The 25,122-nt window shown below is 37.4% G+C and overlaps 3 protein-coding genes across 5 annotated transcripts in view; 2 read left to right on the top strand and 1 right to left on the bottom strand.

Annotated features, from left to right (window-relative positions):
- Positions 1-522: 522 nt before the first annotated feature.
- cdo1 (cysteine dioxygenase, type I) lies at positions 523-6,218 on the bottom strand. The gene is made up of 5 exons (XM_044197910.1): positions 5,964-6,218; positions 4,803-4,880; positions 3,618-3,775; positions 2,837-3,006; positions 523-1,522 (listed from the first exon to the last, which is right to left on the bottom strand). The coding sequence occupies exons 1-5, from the start codon at positions 6,131-6,133 to the stop codon at positions 1,493-1,495; spliced, it is 606 nt and encodes a 201-aa protein (XP_044053845.1). The 5' UTR covers positions 6,134-6,218; the 3' UTR covers positions 523-1,492.
- Positions 6,219-10,913: 4,695 nt separating this feature from the next.
- Positions 10,914-21,739, top strand: LOC122876931 (AP-3 complex subunit sigma-1). Of its 2 annotated transcripts, XM_044197909.1 has the most exons (7): positions 10,914-11,293; positions 14,441-14,532; positions 15,340-15,451; positions 15,565-15,636; positions 16,341-16,448; positions 17,900-17,941; positions 20,894-20,961. In XM_044197909.1, the coding sequence occupies exons 1-6, from the start codon at positions 11,225-11,227 to the stop codon at positions 17,933-17,935; spliced, it is 489 nt and encodes a 162-aa protein (XP_044053844.1). In that variant the 5' UTR covers positions 10,914-11,224; the 3' UTR covers positions 17,936-17,941; positions 20,894-20,961. The 2 variants fall into 2 exon arrangements, with proteins under 2 accessions (XP_044053844.1, XP_044053842.1); XM_044197907.1 differs by lacking the exon at positions 17,900-17,941 and having other exon boundaries at positions 10,919-11,293; positions 20,894-21,739.
- Positions 21,740-23,510: 1,771 nt separating this feature from the next.
- commd10 (COMM domain containing 10) overlaps positions 23,511-25,122 on the top strand; it is a 58,312-nt gene continuing 56,700 nt past the window's right edge. For both annotated transcript variants that reach the window (XM_044197905.1, XM_044197906.1), the window contains exon 1: positions 23,511-23,668. In XM_044197905.1, the coding sequence (XP_044053840.1) occupies positions 23,640-23,668 (29 nt within the window). In that variant the 5' untranslated portion in view covers positions 23,511-23,639. The remainder of the gene's footprint in view (positions 23,669-25,122) is intronic.

Here is a 25,122-nt window from a genome sequence, read left to right as displayed (position 1 = left end):
TAGTCAAAGTCCTGACCTGAATCCCATTGAGATGCTGTGGCATGACCTTAAAAAGGCAGTTCTTGCTCGAAAACCCTCCAATGTGGCTGAATTACAACAATTCTGCAAAGATGAGTGGGCCAAAATTCAAGTTATCGCAAACGCTTGATTGCAGTTGTTGCTGCTAAGGCTGGCCAAACCAGTTAATAGGTTTAGGGGGCAATCACTATTTCACACAGGGCCATGTAGGTTTGGATTTTGTTTTCCCTTAATAATAACAACCTTCATTTAAAAACTAAATTTTGTGTTTACTTGTGTTATCTTTGACTAAAACTAATTTAAATTTGTTTGATGATCTGAAACATTTAAGTGTGACAAACATGCAAAAAAATAAGAAATCAGGAACACTTTTTCACACCACTGTATATGCATGTTATGTTATTATGCTTGTTGCATACAGCTTGAAACACATAGAATGAATTACGGATGTTGCTCAGTAATTCTAAAAATATATAACATGAAAAATGAAGACAACACAAAATATTCTGTGAAAGGGTAATAAAGTTTAATGGTCTACAGTTATAGCCAGATTTATCATTTACTGCATCACAGAAATCATGCATGCATTTGACAATGCTATGAGAGGTGCTATGCTGTAAAAACTACACACTATATAAATACAGCTACAATTAAAATATGTTAAAATCCTGAGAAAAAGTTTGAGCTTTATCTAAACATTGTCTGCTAATAGTACAAAATAGTTCCTCCACAACACTCTCTTGGTCAAAACTTGAGTATGAATACATTTCGGAGTAACATGGTCGCTTGCTAGTTCAAACAGAATAACCTGCAAATAAATTACAACCATCGCACTTTTAAAAACAACACAACTCTAAAGCTTTACACTTGTTTTTCCAAATGAAAATGGAACAAACTTTTTTTGACTAGATCATACAATGTTACATTTCATCACAAATTTCAACAGGTGTTAAGACAATTTTGAGTGGTATAAATCGGCAGTAAATACAGCTATGAAAGTGCTCCATTGATAACAAAACTGTTGATTGCATAACTGTTGAGATATAAAATTTAAGATAAAAACTATAACAGCAATATTTCCCCCCTTTTTCAAATGCTAAAGCTCTACTCTTTGACTATGGGCCATAACTTTACAAAAGTGTGGTTGCACAGGTCGTGGATGGACAGGAATGTTGTTATTGGAAAAGGGTCTCCTCAGGCCCAGCAAACAAAAAGCAGATTCAATCCATGTCCAAGCCTATTCATGTATCTGCCTGTGCTCATCAGTATTTGCCAAGCTCACACTGGGCAGCGATAAAGCCATTCTAATTACTGGGTTGTCCTTTTGAACTGGCCCGCTCCTGATTTTTAAATGGGTTGCTTAGTCATAGTAGGTCCACATTTCGCTTCCCCAGCAGTTTCCCTTGAATCATTTTCACAACATTGTCATTTTAAATGCATCTGTCTTGATCATCCGGAGCCTCTTTGGTGACCATTAGTTGTTCTCTTGTGAAACTGTTGACTCCTAAGAAAAGAGTAAAAAGTTAGAAGGTTCAGGTCATTAGTCACTGAAGTACACAAATCTATAGAGTCTTTTAAGTAAGTCCTACCCAAAGCTAAACCAGGATTATTTAAAGTCAGGTTCCTAATTTAGATTTAAATTAAGTTTTCCAATGTAATGGAGCCCCTAATTGGTCATCTGTCCAAAAAACAAAACAACCTTAGACCACAACTGTTGAGAGCTATAGGGGCATATGGTGACTTAAGTTCGTTGTGTACTCACAATTACATGCCTCTACTATCTTATCTCCTCCATTTGGTGTTGCAATCTAATGAACTAACTTGACAGTGTTATGGTCAAGGTATGCTTATACAACTTGTAGATTTCAGATAAGGCCACTGTTGTTGGCGGGGTGGCTGAAGCAGGTAGAGGTCCTATACTGTTGGTGCTCTTGTTTTACATCTTTACTCTTTGTGTAATTTTCATTTGTCTGTAATTTACTTTATTATGTACAGCACTTTGGATTACAATTTAGACACAAAGGTTAATTGGACTTAATTTGATTCTTCTCTCCCTGAACTGCTCTCACATGTTCAATAAATAACATTTCTTGCCTGCTAAAGCAACATTTTTGTTGAAACAGCAGCAAATGGAAACACATTTAATGGTTATGAAATGGAAAATTCCTAAGGGGTGCTGCTTTAATTGCTTGTAGGCTGTGCTTAATGAGAGTAGCAAGACACTATAAAACCTTTCCACTTCCTGCTCATAAGGCAGGGGGGTGAGGAAGTCTGTGTGTTCAATTAACTGTTTGTAGTGATCCTGTGTGTGGTAATATCTAAAGAACGTCTACATTAACAGGTGTGTATTGCTGATATGTAGACTGACTAAGATTTGAAATCTCACAATATGCATTTTCATGCATATGTATGCAGTTATGCATTTATATAAACAGATCTTTATGGTTTCTATAGTAAATTTATGAATTGAATCAGTAACCTTCAACAAGAGAGGTTTGAAGAATTCCATCTGTGTCTTTCTGTTCAGTTGTTGCTAACAGCTACAGTTACAGTACATTACTTTAGGCCGTTAGTATTTTGCATGCAATGCTATGATTAAAATAGTTTTTTTGTACTGTGCATATTGTCATATTATCACATATCTCTGGGATTAATTTCCTACATTTACAGTCTCATAACTTCCATCTACAGAATTTGACCAATAAATACTCAGGGTTAGGTTTTTTTCAAAGCATGAATCAGAAGAACAGATTTGTTTCCTTGATTAGTGTCAATTTTCTTTGAATATGTATGTATTAAAGTTGTAAAAGTCTCTTACATATTTAGTTCTCTCTCCGTATTTGCTCCAGAAGGTCATCTGGACGTTGTTCCTGTGCCCTGTCCGCTGGTCAAAGGTCTGGCAGGTCTGGAAAGGGGGACTGTACAGATGCAAACTGACTGCGCCCTCTGTGTGGCTGACATTTTCCACACGATGCAGACCAATGGAGTCTAAAATATGCACACACACGAACAAATAACATACATTTAGACAGTGAATGCCAATGGAATGCTGCGAAATGGGGCTCACAGGCAGTTACTAGCAGAGCTGTAACCAACAACTGAGACCAAACATCACACCAGGGCTCTGTTGGCTTTGGGGAAATACTCAGTCACAGAGATTAACAGAGATTTGGGGAGAGATCTGAATACTATTCATTGTTATAACAAGTTGAGGCCAATTTGACATTACATAACTGCAGAGGTTGGAAACTTGGATCTTACTCTGCGCTGTAAAAAATGACACACGTATTATATACTGTTGCACAGACAGTCGTGTGTGAGTTTCAGAGATGTGTCACATCAGCATATCTCATGTGGGACAGAATATGTAAAGGATATTTTTTCTATTGTACTGAACACAGCATGATTATTTTAGCTACATTAACATAATTATGTGAGTGTTTCACCATATTAAGAACCAGTTTCATAATTTGCCCCCTCACACAAACAAACGAGTATTAATAGAACTAAGTGGTATTAACGCTGAAGAAGGGTAAATATCTGAGCCAACTCTAATTAAAAAGAAAAGAAACAACAATACACACAGTCTGGTTTCTCACCATTTATGTAGGCAACCTTGTTTTCCTGGAGAATTCTCTGTGACTTCTGGACCATATCTCCCTGTGATTTAGTGTTCGGCCAGTCAAACAGCGTCTCCTTCAGCTGACCCTGCAGCAGCTTCATGAAACAATGGGAGTTTGTGTGGTCGTGGATGCTACTGCAAATTGTAAGGAACACACAAGCATACAGTGTCAGAACATGTCCACATCATGACCCCTGGACCAAAAGCAACAATATAAAATCTGTCCAGTGAAGAATTTCTGGGATTCAGTGAAACAGTTTTCAGAAACTCTGGATGTCTTCTTCTTGTGTCATAAAATTCAAACTGTTCATCCAGACTGACAGATATTAGATTCATGCATAATATAATGTAATGCCATTACAATTCTATAGGTAATAAGCCATAACAATAGCACAATATGTTTAAGCTGCTCGTGAATTTTGGTTGTCTGACCACTAGAACAGCCATGTTTGTAACCATTAGTTTTATCATCCCTATTACTGCAGTAGGTATGCTGTAAAACAAAGCACCAAACATGGTTGTTCTAGTGGTAGAACTGCCCTGTTCTTGAGAAACATGCCTAGAAATGGCTAGAATAGGCATGTTTCACAAGAGCAAAGATACATGTTTTACCACAATGCTACTGTAGTAAGTATGTGATAAAACAAATGTCTTTGCTCTTGTGAAAAACAGCTGTTACTGTGTGTTAGTGCCAGCTTCTAGTCAAATAATATGTAATCATATAAAGACCTTTCAAACAGTCTTCTGGTTCAGGTGTTCAGGTGACATTTGCTGACAAAATGGGAGATAGATATCATCAAATAATGTCTATTTACACAACCTTTCTCTCTGTCTGTAGAACATTGGACTCTCTTATCTCTATTAACTTGATGCAATTGTTGCCAGAGAATATCACTTGAATATGTGACACACAGTTGGGACCACTTTTTGTATCTAAAAGTGGTAGGCTGGTAACATGACTGATGAACCCATAATCAAAGAAAACAATCTTATTATTCCCAAAATGCAATAGGTTTAATAGGTTTAATGCAGCAGGTTTAATAGGTTTAAATTTGCAGTGGTAATCTGAGACCACTTGTTGACACAAAATGAAAATTAGCAAAAGACTATTAAAGTTAATTTTGTCATGTCAATTATTAGTTTGCATGTGGGAGCATCTCACCTGCCGTGGCCTTCTCCCCAGCACAGAATAATGAGATTGAACTTCCCATTGCCCTCATCAACCAAGTTCCTTGTGTACCTGCAAAAGAGGACAATTTGTTAAAGAACAGGGAGCCAGATGGTACATTATGTATCCATGATGGGTGCTACAATTTTATTTTACAGATGCCAAATTAAATATAATCTGTCACCTGCACTAAAATCCAGCTGGACCTCACTGGCCAGACAACAAAGGGGGGGTCACTGACACTTCAAGGTTTTGTTCATTTTATATCCATAAAAAAATCTGCTACCCTCCCCTTCATGCCATAAGCCGGCGTCCTTGCTTGGTCTGTAAATATTGTCGCTGCTCTGCACGTTTTTTTCTGCCCTGTGCGATGTTTTGGAGGTAGCTGCAGACGGTCACACCACAAGCACCGATCCCAGCAAAAATCAGCGGGTGTGTATCCGTTCTCAGTGTTGATTGGACGGACAACTCACCCTCCCTCCATAGACCCCTCACTAATCAAAACACTGGGACACGGGCGCTTTTGAGAAACTTTTGAACAGAATTGCCATATTATGTAGTGAGGAGCCCTTACTGCAGAGATAAACATTTTGAAGAAACAGTTTTGTGTGAGGTTATCAGATCAATAAGTGGCGTTTATAAATGGACTGCACTGAATATAGATTATATAAAAATAAGTCAGATTTGGGTTTTTTTTTCTTCCTTTTATTTAAATAAGATGTGAAGAAAGCTGCTATTCTGTAAGGAAACAACTGGTTTTCATTCAAATATATGAACGATGCTTTTTAAAGGATGTACATTTTTAATAACCGATTGTATGGAATTTAAAAAATGCATTCAATAGTTTGCAAACTTTATAAATAACCCATGCTATTATATTCACCACTTTTTTTTTCAAAGACAGTGGCCTATGTAGCATCAGTCATCAGAAGTGCTGCAATAAAAAGTAAGAGCAGCAGACATAAAATACACGATACAAACAAAAAGTAAAAAATATGATTGGACAAATAAAATTTGGACTATAGTTAAAACAAAAAACACCCTATGCAGATGTGACAGAAAGGCTACAGAGCAAGAGTGCAAAGTGCATCAGCATAATACATGAGTAATATCTGATTAGTTAGTTCAGCAGGATTATGAAACAAACTGTTTTACCTGTACTGGTCGAACTTTGCAAATTTCATCCATTCCTGAGGCTTGCTCTCATATGACTCCATTATATTTTGGACCTCCTCAACATTGACTCTATCACTGTCGAAGATTTTATGCAGGATCTTTATCAGGTCATCCAGAGTTTCTGGCTTCACCACCTCGGTTTGCTCCATCTCTCTGAGTTGTGCTGGAGGTTGTTTTTCAGTCAGTTCTCTCCGGTTGAAACAACAAGTTTCTCTTACCAACTTTGTGCAATCGTTTACTTTTTATAGGCTAGCGCCGCAATTTGGGGCCGAGCTGGTGATGGACTGTACCATTATGGGGAAAGGTGAACGCCCACAGCACAAAAATCTAATTTAAATTCATTTTGTCATGAGCTCATAATTGAATATTGCAAAAACATGTAGCTGCACTTTCATCACAGTTACTCCATAGAGATTATATAACTTCATTATTTTATTTTGCATGTTTTTTAAATCAAAAATATGCATCTCAGACATTAAGAACTTGGACTAATCCTCTTTGAATCCAATTCTACCACGTTGTCACAAACACCCCCCCCCCCCTCATTCCTTCAACAATAGCTGTCCACTCTCTACTTGTGGGCTCTCTCCTCAGAAACTCAATCATCAACACACAGTCCAAAGTGTGTGCAGACCAGAGCCTCACAAACAAGTGGGGATGGGAAAGAAAAACGTGGGAGGAAAAAAAGGTTGAATGGTGTCAAGAATGTTTTGGGAGACACAAGATCTTGTTTGCTGGCTTGTCGCCTGTCTGGTTTAATAGGCTTTATTTTAGACCTTTAATCACACTTCCTTTGGTGATGATGATTTAACTCTTGCAATGCAATGAGAGAACAGATGCAAGTCAACCCAAACTCTTTGTGAGAATTATTTAGATTATGAGAAATATTGAAAGGGATGAAAATGCAAATTATTAAAATATGTAAAGGGAAGAACAGAAGAACGGGAAAAGCGAAAGTGCTTCATTAATACTACAGATACATAATGTTCTAATTAATGAAAGAAGGCAGTAACTTGTGTACTTGTCCATTCACATAGGAATCTTGCAAACCAAACAAGATAATCTGATTATGGATCATCCAAAAAAAAGACATGCAGGTCCCGTGGGTGTGAGTGAAGCATCGGTGGAAAACTCGGTTTTTTGATGGGAAAATATTCAATTAAATGTAAGTCATATATTAGAAAATAAAAAGTACACAAAATCCAAATATTTGAGTGAAGTATAGCCTCAGATCAGTAAACAGCAGGAGGCACATTGACAGACAGTCAGACAAGGAGAGATGCTCATGTCCACGTTTTTTCAATTTCACATCCAACATCCTCTTAACTGGATGTTCTTGGCGCTGTGTGTCAGCCAGTCCAGCTCTCTCAACTTGCAGTTCCATCATAAATCATTCTTATGAATGCAACACATTCCTTCACAGAAATGTCAAAGAAAAGAAGAAGTCACTATGAAGCAAAACAACATGTCAGTGGAAGCCTACTTATATTCAGGATATTGTGGGTCACATATGGTGCAGATAAAATGTACAAAGTGTTTGTTTTTGCATGCTGTTGAGCAGCGATGGCTGAAAAATACAACAAACTAGATGAACAGATGTCAGAGTGCTCAGTTGCAGCTTTGAGTACAGTGCCTTGCTCAAAGACACATTGTCAGGAATACTGAAGAAATCAGAAGGACACTGTGTGAGTAGGAACAGCATACTTTTCACATTTTCCAGAAACGGATATGGGTAAATTGTCTGACTATTACTGGTTACCACAGGTTAGGGTCCAAACCACAGCTGAGCTGGGATATTCCAGCAGGAAAACTCTGCATTTGTTTGCAGTCCTCCAACATGTGTCAGTCTGTCAAAGGAAAATCCTCTTTGGCTGAGGACGATATTCAGGCCTTCATGTTTACTGGCAGCATGAAACGCTGAAGAATGCTGTTTGCATCAGAAGTCTTGGCAAGTTTTCCTCTGACTGCCACATCATCAATACCACATGTACTTTTGCTCCACCTTGTGGCTGAAACTTAAACTGACTTTACCCAGCAAGTACCAGTGACATGGGACATTAAACTGATGCTCCTTTTGGACAGTAATCTATATCAACCAGCTTAATGGAAAATTACATCTAAACTAGTTTGTTGGTTTTGTAAATCTTTTCAGAAAGATTTACAGATTCTTTGTTACTTTTTTAGTGAACTAATTAATTTTTCTGACTGAATTTTTCTGGTTTTGTTTTTATCTGCTCATACCAATAACAAAACAGTTATTGACTGTCTAAAACTTATTTGTCTTTTGGGGAAATATCATATCTATAAATCAAGAACAACATATAGTGCCCCAACTTCAATTTATGAGAAAATCTGTATGCGTCTCTAAACTATATCTGTAAGAAAAAAAGCATGAAAAACTGCCGCTCCTCTGGAAGACATTGTAAAGAACAATTGATGTTTTGTTAATTGTATTTTATAATTTTAGTTATTATTTTTTTAAATATATTATTAAGTACAATTCTAGAGCTACTATGTGTTTATTGTGAATGCACATTTTTGTCTACCTATTCCTATATTCTGCAGTATTTGACTATTATTATTCTTCTTCTTATTATTTATCATGTTTCATATATACAATGCTCAAAGTGTTTACATCAAACTGTATAAAAACATTAGAATTACTGGATTTTCTCTGGAAACAACTTCTGGTGTAATAAACACAATTTAGTGTTAAGTTACTCCTTTAAACAAAGAAATTAAAAGGTGGCAAACAGATCATAAGATGAAATGAAAAAGGATAAAATAAGAGTGACATTTTAAATAAAAATGAAACTTTCACTTTTTCACTAAAAGACAGGATACAGATGAAGCAAGATTAAAAAGGTGTTAAGAGTCTTAAGATGTGTCTTAAAAGATTTATTGTTGCTGTGGTGCAAAAGTCACCTTAATATCTAATCTGTCGTGAATTTACTATTATTAGTTACTATTAGTTATTCCCCAAGAACTTTATTTGACTGTATGATACATTTTCTTGTAGGAACAACAAGTGCACTCCTATCAATCACTAACAGTATAAAGATCCGAGACAAAGAACAAAATTAAAACAACAGCAAGGAAACAATATCCATAAATAAACAAGTACACAAGAATATAAATCAAGCAAAATAAAAATAAAATAAATAACTAAAATGAATCTTGTAGCATTAATCATGTCTGCAAGACCCAATCAACAAAACAGAAAAAAGGACAAAATGAATAAATCAGTATCTAAATAAAACACAAAATCTTGGTCAAAACATAAGAAATGGAGACATAGCTTAACATAGTTGCAGCGTAATATAATATCTATGTAACTGTACATTTACTGTATACCTGTATGTACAAATTTGAGGTACTTGTATACGTGAGTCTTTTCTTTTCGTGCCACTTTCTACTTCTACTCCACAACAATTCAGAGGGAAATACTGCACTTTTGCTCCACTACATTTATCCAACAGCTTTACTTACTTTACAAATGAATATTTTTGCACACAAAACATACACATTTTGATTTTTGTACTATTGGTTGGACAAAACAAGCGTTGTGAAGGTGTCACTTGGTGACTCTGACGGCATTTCTCACTATTTTCTGAAGTTTTACAAGCCAAATAATCAATCGATGAATGGAGAAAATAATCAGCAGATTAATCCAAAATAATGCATCAAGGATCGGCTCTGAGCCCCTTGTTGTTTGCTCTGGTGATGGACAGGCTGACAGATGAGGTTAGACAGGAATCTCCATGGACTATGATGTTTGCGGATGACACTGTGATTTGTAGTGAGAGCAGGGAGCAGGTGGAGGAAAATCTAGAGAGATGGAGGTCTGCTCTGGAAAACAGAGGAATGAAGCTTAGCCGCAGTAAGACAGAATACATGTGTGTCAATGAGAGGGACCCAGGTGGAACGGTGAGGTTACAGGGAGCAGAGGTGAAGAAGGTGCAGGACTTTAAGTACTTAGGGTCAACGGTTCAGATCAACGGAGACTGTGGAAAAGAGGTGAAGAGGCGAGTGCGAGCAGGTTGGAACGGGTGGAGAAAAGTGTCGGTTTGGTGTGTTGTGTGATAAAAGAGTATCAGCAAGAATGAAAGGAAAGGTGTTCAAGACGGTGGTGAGACCAGCGATGTTGCACAGCTTAGAGACAGTGGCACTGAAGAAAAGACAAGAGGCAGAGCTGGAGGTAGCAGAGCTTAAGATGTTGAGGTTCTCTTTGGGAGTGACGAGGACGGACAGGATCAGGAATGAGTACATCAGAGGGACAGCTCGTGTTAGATGTTTCAGAGATAAAGTCAGAGAGGCCAGATTGAGGTGGTTTGGACATGTTCAGAGGAGAGACTGTGAATATATTGGTAGAAGGATGCTGAGGTTGGAGCTGCCAGGCAGGAGGTCTAGAGGAAGACCAAAGAGGAGATTTATGGATGTAGTGAGAGAGGACATGAAGTTAATTGGTGTGAGTGAAGAGGATGCAGAGGACAGGGTTAGATGGAGGCACATGATTCGCTGTGGCGACCCCTGAAAGGAAACAGCCGAAAGGAAAAGAAGAAGATTAATCCAAAATAATCATTAGCTGCAGCCTTATGTAAAAGAGTTGAAAATGAGCTCCACCTCAACCAACTACAACAGCAACATCCTGCTTTTACATTAATGCATGAATAATTATAATCTAATGATGTAATATATATAATAGTACAGCAGTCACTGGGGTCATTTTACTGCATTGAGTACTTTTACTTTTAATACTTAAGTTGGCTACATTTCCCTGATTATACTTACATACTTTTACTTACACGTACAGTGCAGGACGTTCAGAGTATTTTTTACAGTGTGATATTAGTATTTTCATTAAGTAAAGGATCTAAATACTTCCTCCACCACTGTCCTTTATAAGCAAAATATGTTGCGGTCTCACGCCACCGCATGGATGATCCGAGCATCACCCTGTGGCTTGCGGCGACACACGGCAGAGGTTTGGACCATCGCGGCCGCTGTAGCAGAAGGAGGAGGAGAGCATGACTGGTCCTTTTGACGTGGAATATTTCCGTAAAGAGACGATGGAGGAGTAGCAGCGTGTGGCCTCGAAGCTATCCCGTATTAACCTGACATCGAGACGGGATTTAGCCCTGAATCCCGGTCTGATCTGGGTTCACGGGAGTTGACGGACAACAGTCTTTAACAGGCTGATCCCTTTCTGTTTCCCCGCCTCCCTCCGCTCAGCTACAATCATGATAAAAGCCATTTTAATATTCAACAACCATGGGAAACCAAGGCTTTCTAAATTCTACGAGCATTATGTGAGTAACATGAGATTTTGTTGTTGTTATTATTAATATTTTTTTTAACATATTTTATTCTTCATAAAGGTTTGTTTGCATGATTGATAGGCCAAGATAAAAAGAAAGTGAATTAATAATCTCAAACTATGGCTTATAACACACCGTTTCCATATGCAGTAAATGCAAACCAAGGCAGACGTAGCTTTTTATTTAGACTGCATACATATCATATTGTTGCAAACTGTTTGAATGGGAAGGTAGGTGTGTGTGTGTGTACTCCTACAGCCGCCCAGTGATGTGCCGTTGTTTCAAACTGATCCTGGTGTATAAGATGTCAGTCTGAAGCCACGCTGTCCTTTCAAAAAAAAAATATGAATAATTAAACGTGTGCAAGCCGAAGAGAGGCTATCGCATTCCTGCCGAGCCTGTTTGAGCAGGATTGTGCCCAGTTTTTTATTGAATCCAGCTGTGTTGTGGTGAACACAGTGAAGTTCACGCTGTTTGTGTCACATGACTTTAATAACGCCCTTGTGAGTGACTCGTGCTCACTCCTCCTAACCTTTCACGACTACTGGTTCAATTCAGCTTTCTTGTCTCTAACGTACCCACCTGCTCTGTCAGCAAACTCCACGAATAAGCTCCATGCAGGTAGCAAATGACAGGTTATGTAATATCCTTTGCTGGACAAGCTGCGTTGGCTTGTTTTCATAAGTGGATTTATATCTCAAGGTTGGTTGCCTGCCCCTTTTTTAATATTGGTGCTACAATAACAAGGTGCCCCAACCAAGCAACTGAATTAATTCTGAGCAGAGCTGAAACTAGTTGATGAACTGATTAGTTGCTTGACAGGAAATTAAGTGGCAACTATATTCATAATCAGTTAATTGAGTCATTTGCAGGCACCAGCTTCTCAAAAACTGTAAAGTAAAAGAACATAAAATGTCATCATGATCATAGTCAGGGTCATTCTGAACAGGACTCTATTGAATCTGTCAGCAAACCTCTTTAAAGAAAGGTTTTTATGAGAGTTCAAATATGAGGAGATTGTCAAAGGTGATTTTCCCTTTAAATTTTCTCAAAACCTGTACAATAAAATAAATTTGCTGGTTGTTTCCCACCATCAATACAAAACACAAAAATATAAGACAAAGAAAAGCAGCAAATCTTCACACATGAGAAGCCGGAGCCAGCAAATGTTTGGCATTTTTGCTTGATAAATCGCTCAAATGATAAATTGATTATTGGCAAATAGTTTGGACAGTAGGTCGGGTAAAACAAGGCATTTAAAGATGTCACCTTTAGGAAAAAGTGATGGGAATTTCCCACAATTTATTGAGATTTTATAGACAAAACGTACGAAAAGTTAGTTACGGGCCTACTGTCTGTACTTAAAAACACAGTGTTGCTTCATTTAACATGTTCCAGTATCTCTTTATTGAGATGGACATGGATGTATTTGTATTTCAGGAGGATGAATTAAAATGGATTGGATTATAAGAAGGCTATGTAGACACCATCTGTTATATTAAAAGCCGAGGTGTCGACTTACTGACTGGAAGGGTATTATATTTCACACATCCTGCTAGCTGTGAAAACTGTCTTTAGCATTCAGCTTTTTTAAGGTAGTGTGTTGTTCAGACTGGGCCTTAGTTTGGTGTTTATAGATGAAGGCTTGTGTTAGGGGCTGTGCAGACAAAATATACGATAGTGAAACATGATGTGTGTTTTGTGAGTCTCGTGTGTGTGTGTGTAATATGTTGTGTTGAGAGGGAGAGCGGCAGAGCTAAAGAGGTGTTGTCCTATTAGTTAGAGCCGGTCTGCAGGCTCAGGCGCAAAGTCAAAGCATCTGTTTGATCTAAGGGTGACGTGTTGGGGAGAGGAGAGTGAGATACATACATGCATAAATTCACACCATGTAAATTCACTTACCATCAATGAGAAGTTTTGGAAGAAGAGCAGCTGGGTGTCCATGCTGTAACAAGGCATTTTGTGTGTAGCAGTCTTGAGATTCTGGTTCTACAGCTTTAGCAAACGTTGTATGATAGTTAGTGGACTTTTTCTTTTCAGGAAACATAGTGGAGAGAGAGGGGCATGACATGTAACAAAGTGGGGATGTTGCGGCTGTATCGTATGTGTCGTAACCATTAGGCCATCTGTATGCCCTTGGATTTCACATATAATGTCTTCCACAATGAAATCAGGGAAGACAGAAGAAGGGTGTTACTGCTACTCTTACTTTGCCCAAATTTAGAGGAAAGTTCAGAAGGCCAAATTTGGTCCACAACCATCAACACCAGAAACATCTCAACGAGAAGTTTAAAAGATGTTGCTCTGTGACTGTATCATTAAACCGTGAGTACCGTAACCCTGCTAGTCCCATACTACAAGTCACATGACCAGTTCCGTCCTCCAGCCAGCTGCATACTGGACTACCTCTTCTCTCCTTGTGCTCACTGACCTCTTTATGCACCCTGAGAGGACATTAGCACTCTTTGGTGAGGCTGAGTCAGTGTTAGAGCTGCACGCAACAAGATTTTAACCACCGTTGTCTTTTGATTGAGGATTTTAAGGGTTAGATTAAAAACCTCAGACTATATGTTTTTGGATGCTTTCTCCTGGATCTTGAGTATGTATTTTCATTTTTATCAACTAAAATATGTTTGCCTGTTAAGCCCTAAAACAACCTAATGCAGGAACTGAATGAAGAAACTTGAATCTGGGTTTTGTGCCATGGGACTTTGGCCCCCTATTAGTTCAGGAAATCTTCAAGTGTGAGCCCACTCTTAAAGCCTTTTAGTGAGTGCTTGCAAGTGTGCCGAAGGATATTTGAGGTTTCAAACAGAATCTCATCCTTTAGCAAACAATAAGATAAGCCTGCCTTGGTTCAGCTTGTACAATGAAATCATTGCCTCTGTAGCCTGTGGGCACTGATGTTTAAATATGACAAAGAGAATGGTTGGTGTATAAATCATGTCTTTTCACACAGAACCAATACATATATGCAAGAAAAAGAAAGCTGAGGGGAACCATTCATTTAGCTGCCAACCCAGTCTTCTAGCTAGAAGTAATGAAATGGCTCACTGGAAGCAATTAAGTGCACAAACAACACATTATTCATCATCTTCTCTTTGTTTAACAAGCTCTGTTTCCCTGTTCATCCTGCAGAATGAAGACACAGAGCAACAGATCATCAGGGAAACCTTCCACTTGGTCTCAAAAAGAGATGAGAACGTCTGTAATTTCCTAGAAGGTGGAATGTAAGTTGTGAGTGCATTAGCTAGGCCCATTGTGCATAAGCAACTGTGTCTAAATGCTAAAGAAGCAGGTTTTTAACTCAGAACCCTGTGGAAGTAAATACTCAAGTAGACAATTTACTCAAGTAGAGAATTTACTGCGATGCAGCATCACAGGAATTCATTTCACACAATAAAGGAAAGCTCAGAGGGCTTTATGAATGACAATTAATAGTAACAATGTTTGTTTGAAGTTCATTTAGCATTCATGAATGAGGAGCGAAGTAGGTGTCGTTTTCACTGCTCACACTTGCTCTTGCACTTTTCCCTTCTCAACAGTCTCTGTCACCTTCAATTGTCTGACATGGTTATAAAAACGTTGTATTGCATTAAGCATTTAGATAAGAATAGTTGTAGTATCACATCAACCAAATATTTAAAACTATCACAAAAACCACTTCATTCACAGTTTCCTTTGGGTGAATACTCAGGATTAGGCTGGGTTACAACATTTCCTGTGGCTCAAGCCATTGTGGTGTGTTAACACAGTCACTGAGGTCTTATCGAACCCACTGGAAAAGCACTACCCCTCATATCTTCTCATGCTAGTATATTGCACGTCCTATCTTTACATCCTGTTGTATCTCTCCTGATGTCTCTGTGTTGTCTTTGACATAACATGTTTACGCCACGCTAATTATATCAGGTCATGCTCAGGGTAAAGTGCAGCGTTCTGTGTGTGTAAACTCCTGATGAACTTTCCAAAATGGCAAACATGTATTCAGTCAGGACAGGCATCGGTGTGATGTTTCCTTTTCCCCTGTGTTTCAGGTTAATTGGAGGATCAGACTACAAGCTGATCTACAGACACTATGCCACACTGTACTTTGTGTTTTGTGTGGACTCCTCAGAGAGTGAACTAGGAATTTTAGACTTAATCCAGGTAAAAGCCTGGGAAACCACAGAGTATCTATTACTGTGTTTGGCAATATACTTTCAGTGTCTTTCTTGATTTGTTTTTATGTTACAATCAATGTAAATTCTTTCCGTTTTCAGGTATTTGTGGAAACGCTGGACAAATGCTTTGAGAATGTCTGTGAGCTTGACTTAATTTTCCATGTAGACAAGGTAGGAAATACGTTTGAATCTGTTTGCCTCTTTTGTGATGTTTCATATTTATAATGCTGCTGCTTGAATGTTTGATCCTAGAAATTACATCTGCCTTTTATAAAATCAGAAATCAATTGTAATATTCTGCCTGAGCCATTATTGCCTCACATTATAACATCACACTTATCTGATGACCTGTCTTGTGCTGTAACAGATTTTCAGTGACTTCCCATATTTTGTAGTTGAGCAATTTGCATAGTTGTCAAATGACTATACATTTTTGGTGTTACAAGCAACTTCTTAAAAACTTAAACGATTAGTCATTTAATTGATTAATCAATTAGTTGACTGAGAAAATCAATCAACTATTGTTAATTGATTCATCATTTTAGTAATTTTTCAAGTAAAAATGCTGAACATTCTCTGCTTCAGCTTCTTTAAGTGTGAGCATTGTTCACTATTTTCTGACATTTTATCGAATCAAATTTATAAAATCAATTGAAAATAATCTGCAGATTAATCGCAAATTGAAAATAATCATTACTGCAATTTTGATTTCAGCTATTGTGATCTGGCAGCAGGATTGGCCCAAGTCTTTTGGGGTTACCACACCACCAATAATTATGTTGTACAGTGTTCTTTGATATTACTGAAGCACATGCAAATCACTCTATTGGTTTAATGATATTAAAACATCTTATTTCACATCTCATTTTTCTCAGGTCCACAACATTCTGGCAGAGATGGTGATGGGCGGGATGGTCCTGGAGACCAACATGAACGAAATCATCACACAGGTGGATGCCCAGAACAAGATGGAGAAGTCTGAGGTAAGCCTGACCCTGCCCGTTCACTGTATGTATGACTTTATTCTACCTCTCTCATACTCTCTGAGGTATCGTATACACTATGCAGGCATGTGTGTATGCTGCACCCTGCATGCTACTCTCCAGTGACCTTGTGGATGCTCCCTACCTACTCTTGAGTGTTTGTGCTCTTTTTTCGGGTTCTCCTCTCGCTGCTGCACTGCTCTCAACACAGGTCAAGACTTAACATATCCTCCCGTATCCCTCAGTATAAAATACAGTGTCATAGTCATCACTTTTGTCATTATGGAGACTTACATGTAACTGCACCATTGTCAAGTGCATCTGCAGTATCTGTGACCATTGAATTGCTCAATCACCATCTTATATTCAATCATGTAGTTTTGACGTATATTCATGAAAACAGGCTGGTTGTAGGCTGTGTTGCTACGTTCTCATTATTCTAGAGGAGAATGTGAATTTTAAACGCTGTCCACGTAGGAGTAAATGCTTTCCAGTGTGTTTTGTAACATCTATAAGCCGGTGTCCTCGCTTAGATATTTGCTCTCTGCAAGGACATTGCTTTGCTTTCCATACAGCTTCTGCTAGCAGATAAACGTTCATTTACTTATTGGAAAGTTTTAATCAGACAGACAGCCAGAGACAATTTCATGAAATCATTTCTGTTTTACATAATGTGGATTTTAGCCTCTGATAGTCCTAAAACTTAAATGTGCTAATGATTTGGCTTTGTTTTCAAATGACTTTCAATGCACTGCAATAATGTCTAAACATTGAGGCAATGTTTTTGGGGAGTCCTTTTTACTTTTGAAAGTCACAAAGCTGTACAAATTTGTTGTATTTTATTGCTTACACGACGAAGTGAAGGGTTACATTGTCAGGTTTTCAACTGGCTGACATCAACTGTGTGCTCTAACATTTGAATTTTAAAACTTTTAGTGTTAACAAAGTACACTTTTTCTAATAATCTGAGCTGCATTGTGTGCTTTTAACAAGACAGAATCTTTTTTTTTTTGATTGATGTTCTGTAAGCAGAGTCTTTTACTGTTCTACAATCATCAGAGCTGCTCTGTCTTTCCCTCTTGGACCTACCCTAGACCGCAGTGTGTTTTTCACACTGATGCTAATTGAAAATGACATTGTCCATTTATAGGGCAGTCTCTGGGGAACAAGGAATGAGCTGTTCTCCTTCCAAACTGAAAAAGACTGATTAAGTGGCATTACTGTTTTTTCATCTAACATTCTCAATTAATGTCTTTTATTTTTTTGTAATAAAAAAAATTGTGGGAGAAACTTTAGATCATTTTTTTTACTTTAAAGATGTGGTCTATGATAGGTCCTATCACTTTTTTTCTGTAAAGATAAACTGTAATTACTTTAATCTGCTTTAACATTCCTCATTCCTCTTTTTCCTGACCCTGTCTAGTTCTTTCCATTCTTCTCTCTCTTTACAGACGTTTATCTTTCAGTCTACCAGGCAGGACAGGTAGACACAGGTACTGCTAAATTTACAACCAAGTACTGTAACCTTAACTGAAGTTTACTCCCCCCCCCGAGTCTCTCCATGTAATAGCACTCACTAACAGTAGGAATCTTTCATGGCAGACCCAAAAATGTTGCCATTCCTCTTTTAAACTGAATAGTTCTGGTCACTTTGGTGAATGTACAGGGGGTGGACTAGATAATAGAAACAGCTGACAGTATAATGCAATCTATTACAGTAGATAAATAAATACTCTTTGTAGTAGTAAGTTTGAAATGGTGAACTTCTGTTCAGGCTGTCAGAGAGGTGGTTGTTCAAGCTGTAGTTTGTGGTGGTGCATTATATGTATCGTCAGGTGTACCTATTATATTGTCCACCTGCTGTAGTTTAAAGAAGTGTAAATCTAACAGGCTAGAGAGGCTACAGAACTCTTTGTATCTCTTGTTTTAGACGTTTCTACAACTATCTTGAAAGGCCATTTTCTTTATTATGTTCTGAGTTCTCTAACACTGCTTCAAAACACATTTTTAGCAAATGTGTTCATTATTTTATAAGATTTGTCTCTTTGTGTGATAATCACATGTGACTGTGACACTATCAAAACTTCTCTGGCCTAAAATGGTACAGTGTATTAAAGGAATAGTTTGATATTTTGGGAAATACACTCATTCGCTTTCTTGCTGAATCAGATGAGAGGATCAACACCACTCTCATATCTGTATGGTCGATCTGTAGCTAGAGCTAGCAGCTGGTTAGCTTAGCTTAGCATAAAGAGTGGAAACTGGAGGAAACAGCTAGCCTGGCTCAGTCTAAAAGTAATAAAATCTGCCTTCCAGCATGTCTAAAGCTCACTTATTAACATTTTATATATCGTTTTTTTCATCACCTACAAAAATTGAAGTTTAAAAAGTACAACTTTTTGTTTTCAGGGGGTTATGTACCGGACTATTTGTTTTGCCGGGACCAGTTGCCAGGCAACCAATGGAGACAGGAAGTTACTGGTCCTGGCAAAGAAGTTCAATGACACACAACCCCTGTTAAAATGGCAAATTGTTGTTTTAACTCTTTTTGCACACGTTGAACAGTGAGATGTAATCTGTTAATTTGTGAGCTTTAGAGGTGCTAATAGGTGGATTTTTCTTTTCATTTTTGAACACAGCAAGGCTAGCTATTTCACCCCTTTTCCGGTCTTTGTGCTAAGCTAAGATGAGCCTCTGCTAGCTGTACCTACATATTTACCATACAGACATGAGAGTGGTATCAAGTTTCTCATCTAACTCTCCGCAAAAAAGCAAATTAGCGTAGTACCCAAAATGAAGACCTATTCCTTTAAGGTCTCACCCTCTAAACCGTCTGAATCCGACAATAAAAACCTTCTACTGTAGACTTTTTATCTTGTTTTTCTTTTGCATTGATACCCCTTACCGACAAGTGATTGGGTACTGCTCCAGCCTTTAATAAGGATCTCTGACTTACATAGACCAGAGAACCAAACCATTGTCTTGTGTTAGTCCTACACAGCTGGTGTAACTATTTCTGTACATATTAGTCACCCAGCATTTGATTAAAAACCCACTATTGTGGACTTGCACAGTAGGTCTTTAGGCTACCCATTGTGAGGAAAGAAATATCTTGAGTCTGACTGCTTAATACGGAGCCCATGTGCTGGATCAGCATTCCTCTCAGTTAACGCCACGGTCATCTTTCCATCCAACACAAGTCTCCTTGAGTCTTGGCAGAGGGAGGAATGCCCATAAGACAAACGGTCCATTGAAATAACCTTGTGAAAATAAGTAATGTGGATAAATCTACATTCCAAGCATACTTTATGTATGTCATATCACTAAATGATTTACGAGGCCACTCATTTGAATGTGTTCCTAACATTGGCAATGAACACACAACTCTCTGTGTTTTAAGTAATTTGGTCATTTTTGGGTCTTTCTGCTTAAGATTCAGTGGGGGGGATCTCTATCCGCAATGATTCTCAAATGTCTGCTCACACTTGAGACTAAAACATCACATCATTCACTTTCCACAGATGTGTTTTATTGTTCCAAAAAAGCTAATCTACCTTGATTCCTTCCTTAAAAACTCTATTTTGCTCTTATACAGTTTCACATTGAGATTCATTGTCTTGAATGTGAGTGAAGTGCCTCCTCTGTCCCTGAGAATAGATCTACCATTGTAGTTTAGCAATACTAGGCTTACAACCACCTCATGTCATCAGTAGTTAACACTATAGTCATGTAAATGGAACAATATTCGTGTTCCTCTATTCACAAGTATGTATTTAGAAAAATGTTAGCTACAGTCATGTGTAGTCTGTCCACAAGTAATTCAACCCACTAGAAGTACAGTATCACCTGTATTACTATGGCTAAAGCTTACAGTATATTATGTTGTTTTTAAATTTGATGCACACATTCTATACATACCCATCTATCCAAACATCATTTCCGTCTTCATATCCAAATCCATTTTTTCTGCTTTACCCAATTCTCTCCTTGCATTTTTACCCTTATCGGTCCTCAAGAGTCCGGTGGGTTCACTTTCCAAGCAATGCTGCCTTTTGTCCATTTGATGAATGTCCAGTACTGCTCAGTACATCAAAATTAGTGAATGGTCTAGTACAGTATGTCCTCACAGTTGATTCATAATTGGCTCTGGTTGTGGTGTAAATCATTATAGAACCAAATAATGCATGTGCATATGAAGCTATGAAGGCATCTGAATGTACATTTGCACATGTTGTCTGTCCTAGTAGCTTTAAGTGCTTTTGCATTTTGTCAGCAGTTTTTTGTCTAGTACTGTTTAGCACTGTGTGTGTGTGTCCAATGTTCGTTGTTAAGTGTGTTGTTGTGGACAGCATGGTTTTTGATTTACTGATTTGTATCTTATCAACCCTCCATGTGTGTGTTTTGTTTGTGTGTGTGTGTGTGTGTGTGTGTGTGTGTGTGTATAGGCCGGTATTGCAGGAGCACCTGCTCGTGCCGTATCAGCTGTAAAGAACATGAACCTCCCGGAAATGCCCAAAAACATCAACATTGGTGACATCAGCATAAAAGTGCCAAATTTACCCTCCTTCAAATAGTGGCAGCGAGATCCTGAACCTGCAGATGTCGGCCAATGTTTACCGTGATGCAATCTGTTTACCAAAACCTCAAATTACTAACTTTTATCAAAACTATACATCTTGAAGGTACTCTGTGATTTGACACTCCTTGTTCTGGTGTTATCTTTTTGTTTTTCCTATTAAAGAAAATAATGTTTTACGTGTTTTGTTTTTTCTGTTGAAAGGAAAAATGAAGTATTTATTTATAAGTGGTACATTCCTTCTGCCTCGTTGGGGTTTGGCCCTTGACGTTTAGCTGCTACAGTACAGATCTGTGTCTGTTTGTACCTGAAATGATTTCACTGACTCAAGTGTTTACTTAAAAGAGAAAGCGTGGCTGGTAGGGAAGTTGTTGGTTATTCCAGACTAGAGAAATCAATCAATGGAGGAAAGAGCATGAAAATATTTTGAATACCAAATTGAAACAGATCTACTACAGTATTGAAAGTCATACATTACAAATCAGGCAAACAGTAAAGAATATTATTATATTACAGAAAATGCTGTGACAGAAATATGGATATATATCTATATATATATATGTAGATATATATGCTGAAATTATTTTTTTCTTTTCTTATTTGTATGCAGAATATTTTTAAATGATTTATCATGTCTTATCATATTTCTCTTAATTTTAATCTGTGCATGACTTTCTTTTCTTCTTTTTCAACGTAATAAACTGTCGAAACTCAACCTGTGTGTTTGTCGTATTTCATAATTACTATTAGCTAATATTGTCAATATGTGTTTGACACAGTACAGTTATCATATTGTACTCCGGTGCAGGATATGTTCCACTTATAAGTAACAGTACTGCATGTGGCAGGTAGGTCACTATGGGTGAGGACCATGTAGGGAAACATATTATTAGTAACTTGTACCACTTTCTAAAGGGGGGCTTTATAAAAAGTTTATAAGATGTAGCTGATGACTATATTAATGGTTAATAAATCATTTACTAATGCTTTATAGATCATTTATGAGCCGTTAATAAGAACAAATCTTGGGTTGTGAAACTCTTTGACTGGTTAGATCATTTGAAAAATTATTTCTAGAAAAGTGCTGCAGATGATCCATATGTTAACACCTTATAAACAGTTGCATACCTGATTTACCTGTTATAGATGACTGCAGATGGCTTATTAGAAAGTGAGAAACCAAAGAGCATTTATTATTGGATTACCAACATTTAGAACTGCATTATAACCAAAAAGAAACACCTGCCATTGGGAATTTGTAATAACCTGGCAACCCAGATGCTGTTCTTATTAATGGCTTCCCTGACCTATGAGCAGTGGTGGAAAGTAACTAAGTACATTTACTCAAGTACTGTACTGAAGTAAACTTTTGAGGTACTTGTACTCGAGTATTTGCATTTTATGCTACTTCCAATTTTTACTCCACTACATTTCAAAGGAAATTATTGTACTTTTTACTCCACTGCATTTATTTGACAGCTATAGTTACTGGTTACATTTCAGATTCAGATTTTACATTTGTAAAATACAATTAATTAAAGATTAAATTAATGGCTCCCAACCCCTCTAGCTGTATTTCCTTGTCATGTTTAAGATGTCTATGACTTGTTTATTTCAATAACTGTTTCAGGCACATAGAGGAAATAAATATCCAATATTTTAGGCAAAGATGAGAGCAAATCAGAAACACTAATACACATGTGTATCAGAACTTTGTTTTTCTTTCTTTCCTGCGCCAATAATCATCTCATGACCCCTCAGATTTATCTTGTAACCCTTTGGAGGGGCCAGACCCCTAGGTTGGGAACCACTGGACTAAACTAGCTAACTGTATATAAAATACTTGAAACTAGCTTCACCTTGACAACAATAAAATGCAACTTACACATTGATGCCTCAGTATTAACAATCTAATAATGTCACAGGGGACATTTTACTGAGGAACAAATACTTTTAGTTTGATACTAAGAGTAATACTTATGTACTTTTACTTAAGTAGGACTTTGAATGCTGTATTTTTACATTGTTGTATTGGTACTTTTACTTAGTACTTCTTCCATCACTGCCTTTGAGGCATTAATAAATCATTTATGAACCACAACAAAAGCATTAGTTATAACTTATAAGCCCTTTATAAATTGTGCTTTATCAAATAGTGGTACCGGTAAGATTATAAGGTGAATTTTAATACTTTTTAAAATCATGGCTGTAAAATGATGCTTCTGCTGTTGCGCATTTATTGCCGGCTCTGTTTGTTCATTGCTTATTCCGTAGTGATTCTTGTAGTAGACACTTTCATAGTGCGCAGCTTTTACGCAAACTACGCTCCAACCAACTCCATTGTGCGGTCACAGTTGCTGTAAGGTAAAATTATTGTTGACACTGTTGCGTTTGAATACATCAGTGACACACTTTCTTTTTTAATTCTTTCAGTGATTCATTTTTCTCTATCCTGTACTTCACTGCGCATTGTTGCGCAGCTTTGACTGTCACGTGAATCGTCTCGTGACAACAGGAAGAAGGAATGACAACAGTGTGAGAATGCTGCTGCTGCTGCTGCTGCTTTGACACTTTTCAACTCTTCATTTTTCGTTTGCAGAAAGCAACATACAACAATGACTTCTATTATAAAAGAAACACAAAGGTGGGAAGCTTTTTTGTTTTTAAAATCGAAGACAAAGACTCCTTCCAGTAGCTAACGTTAAGCTCGTGTAGCCTAATTACGAGACACGAAGGCATCCTGAAAGTTATTTATATTGTGATTTGATGCATAAATGGATATTAGCACACACGTTACACTAGCTTGGGGATGACTTATATTACTGCTGTCATCGGTAAACGGTGTCTTTATCAGGTTTTCTTGCTCTTTTGTGGGACGTGAAATATTTTATACAAACTGCTTTCCGCCAATTTCTTCTAATTTACCCAGTAACAGTTACATGAAATCTGGTAGCATTGTTGTGGATAGGAGTAAAGTAAAGAAGCTGTACTTTAGTACTGTAGTCAAACTTTGAGATATTGGCAGTCCACTTGAGCATTGTCTTCGAGTAAGACATGGTACAATACTTCACAACATTTCAGAGGGAAATGTAAATAAAGTAAAATCTCAAAAGGGTGTATTTCAAGTTCAAGTTCAGAAGTTACTTTGCAGAAAAAGGTTTTATATTTATGATTCACTTTCAAAATACTGTAGCTATGATGCATTGTTTTAGGTTCAAACTAGGCTGCAGTATAGGACAATCAAATAACCTATAATATAATAAAACGCATGCCGTGTGACTCTAATGTAGAGTTTGTACATTTGAATGAACAAGTCAAATGTACAAACAATTACTATGTAAGAATCACAAACTGGGGCTTAAAGTCACAATTCTTCTGAATGGGTACTTTTATGTGTAGTACTTCCTAATTATTTGTAGTGCTACTATGTTTTTACTGTGACTGAAGTAGTAGTAGTAGTTTTATTTTCATTTTTTATTGACGGAAATATATTACAAGGAAATAAGTTTAGGATCACAAGTCAGTATATCATTGCACAAAAAAGGAAGATAGAGAGAAAATATATATACTGTACATACTCACATACAAAAGTCTCCAGTGTAAAACCAGTTTTTATATAGGATACTGAGGCCTAAAATCCACCATTCTTCAGAACTGGTCATTTTAAATACAGTAGTACTTAAGTGTCTGTAGTACTACTACTTGACTTGAGTAAAATTTTGAATGTTTCCTTTTGATGGAGTATATTAGTTTAAAATGCACATATGGACAGCTAGAGAAATTGTTGTGTATACAGCATATTTACTTCAGTATGTCTGTGTGTGCGTAATAGTCTTTATACTCAAATTTAGCTACACACAACCTAATTTTAGACTGCTGTGCACTCTCCGCACTTGTACTGATGCTCTTATTACTGCAATGGAAAGAAAACACTACTGTCTGCTGATTCTGTATGTTGTCACTGCTATGTATTTATAGTTTATGTGTGTTTGTTTCCAATGTATAGAGGTAACTTTGAATTTCACCGACAGCCAGAGTGAAATGCCTTTCATGTATAACATCATACTTGGGCAGTAAACTTTCTACACCACTGTCATT

Source organism: Siniperca chuatsi, linkage group LG5, assembly GCF_020085105.1.
Source record: "Siniperca chuatsi isolate FFG_IHB_CAS linkage group LG5, ASM2008510v1, whole genome shotgun sequence".
NCBI classification, from domain to species: domain Eukaryota; kingdom Metazoa; phylum Chordata; class Actinopteri; order Centrarchiformes; family Sinipercidae; genus Siniperca; species Siniperca chuatsi.
This window is presented reverse-complemented; position numbering and strand designations above follow the sequence as displayed.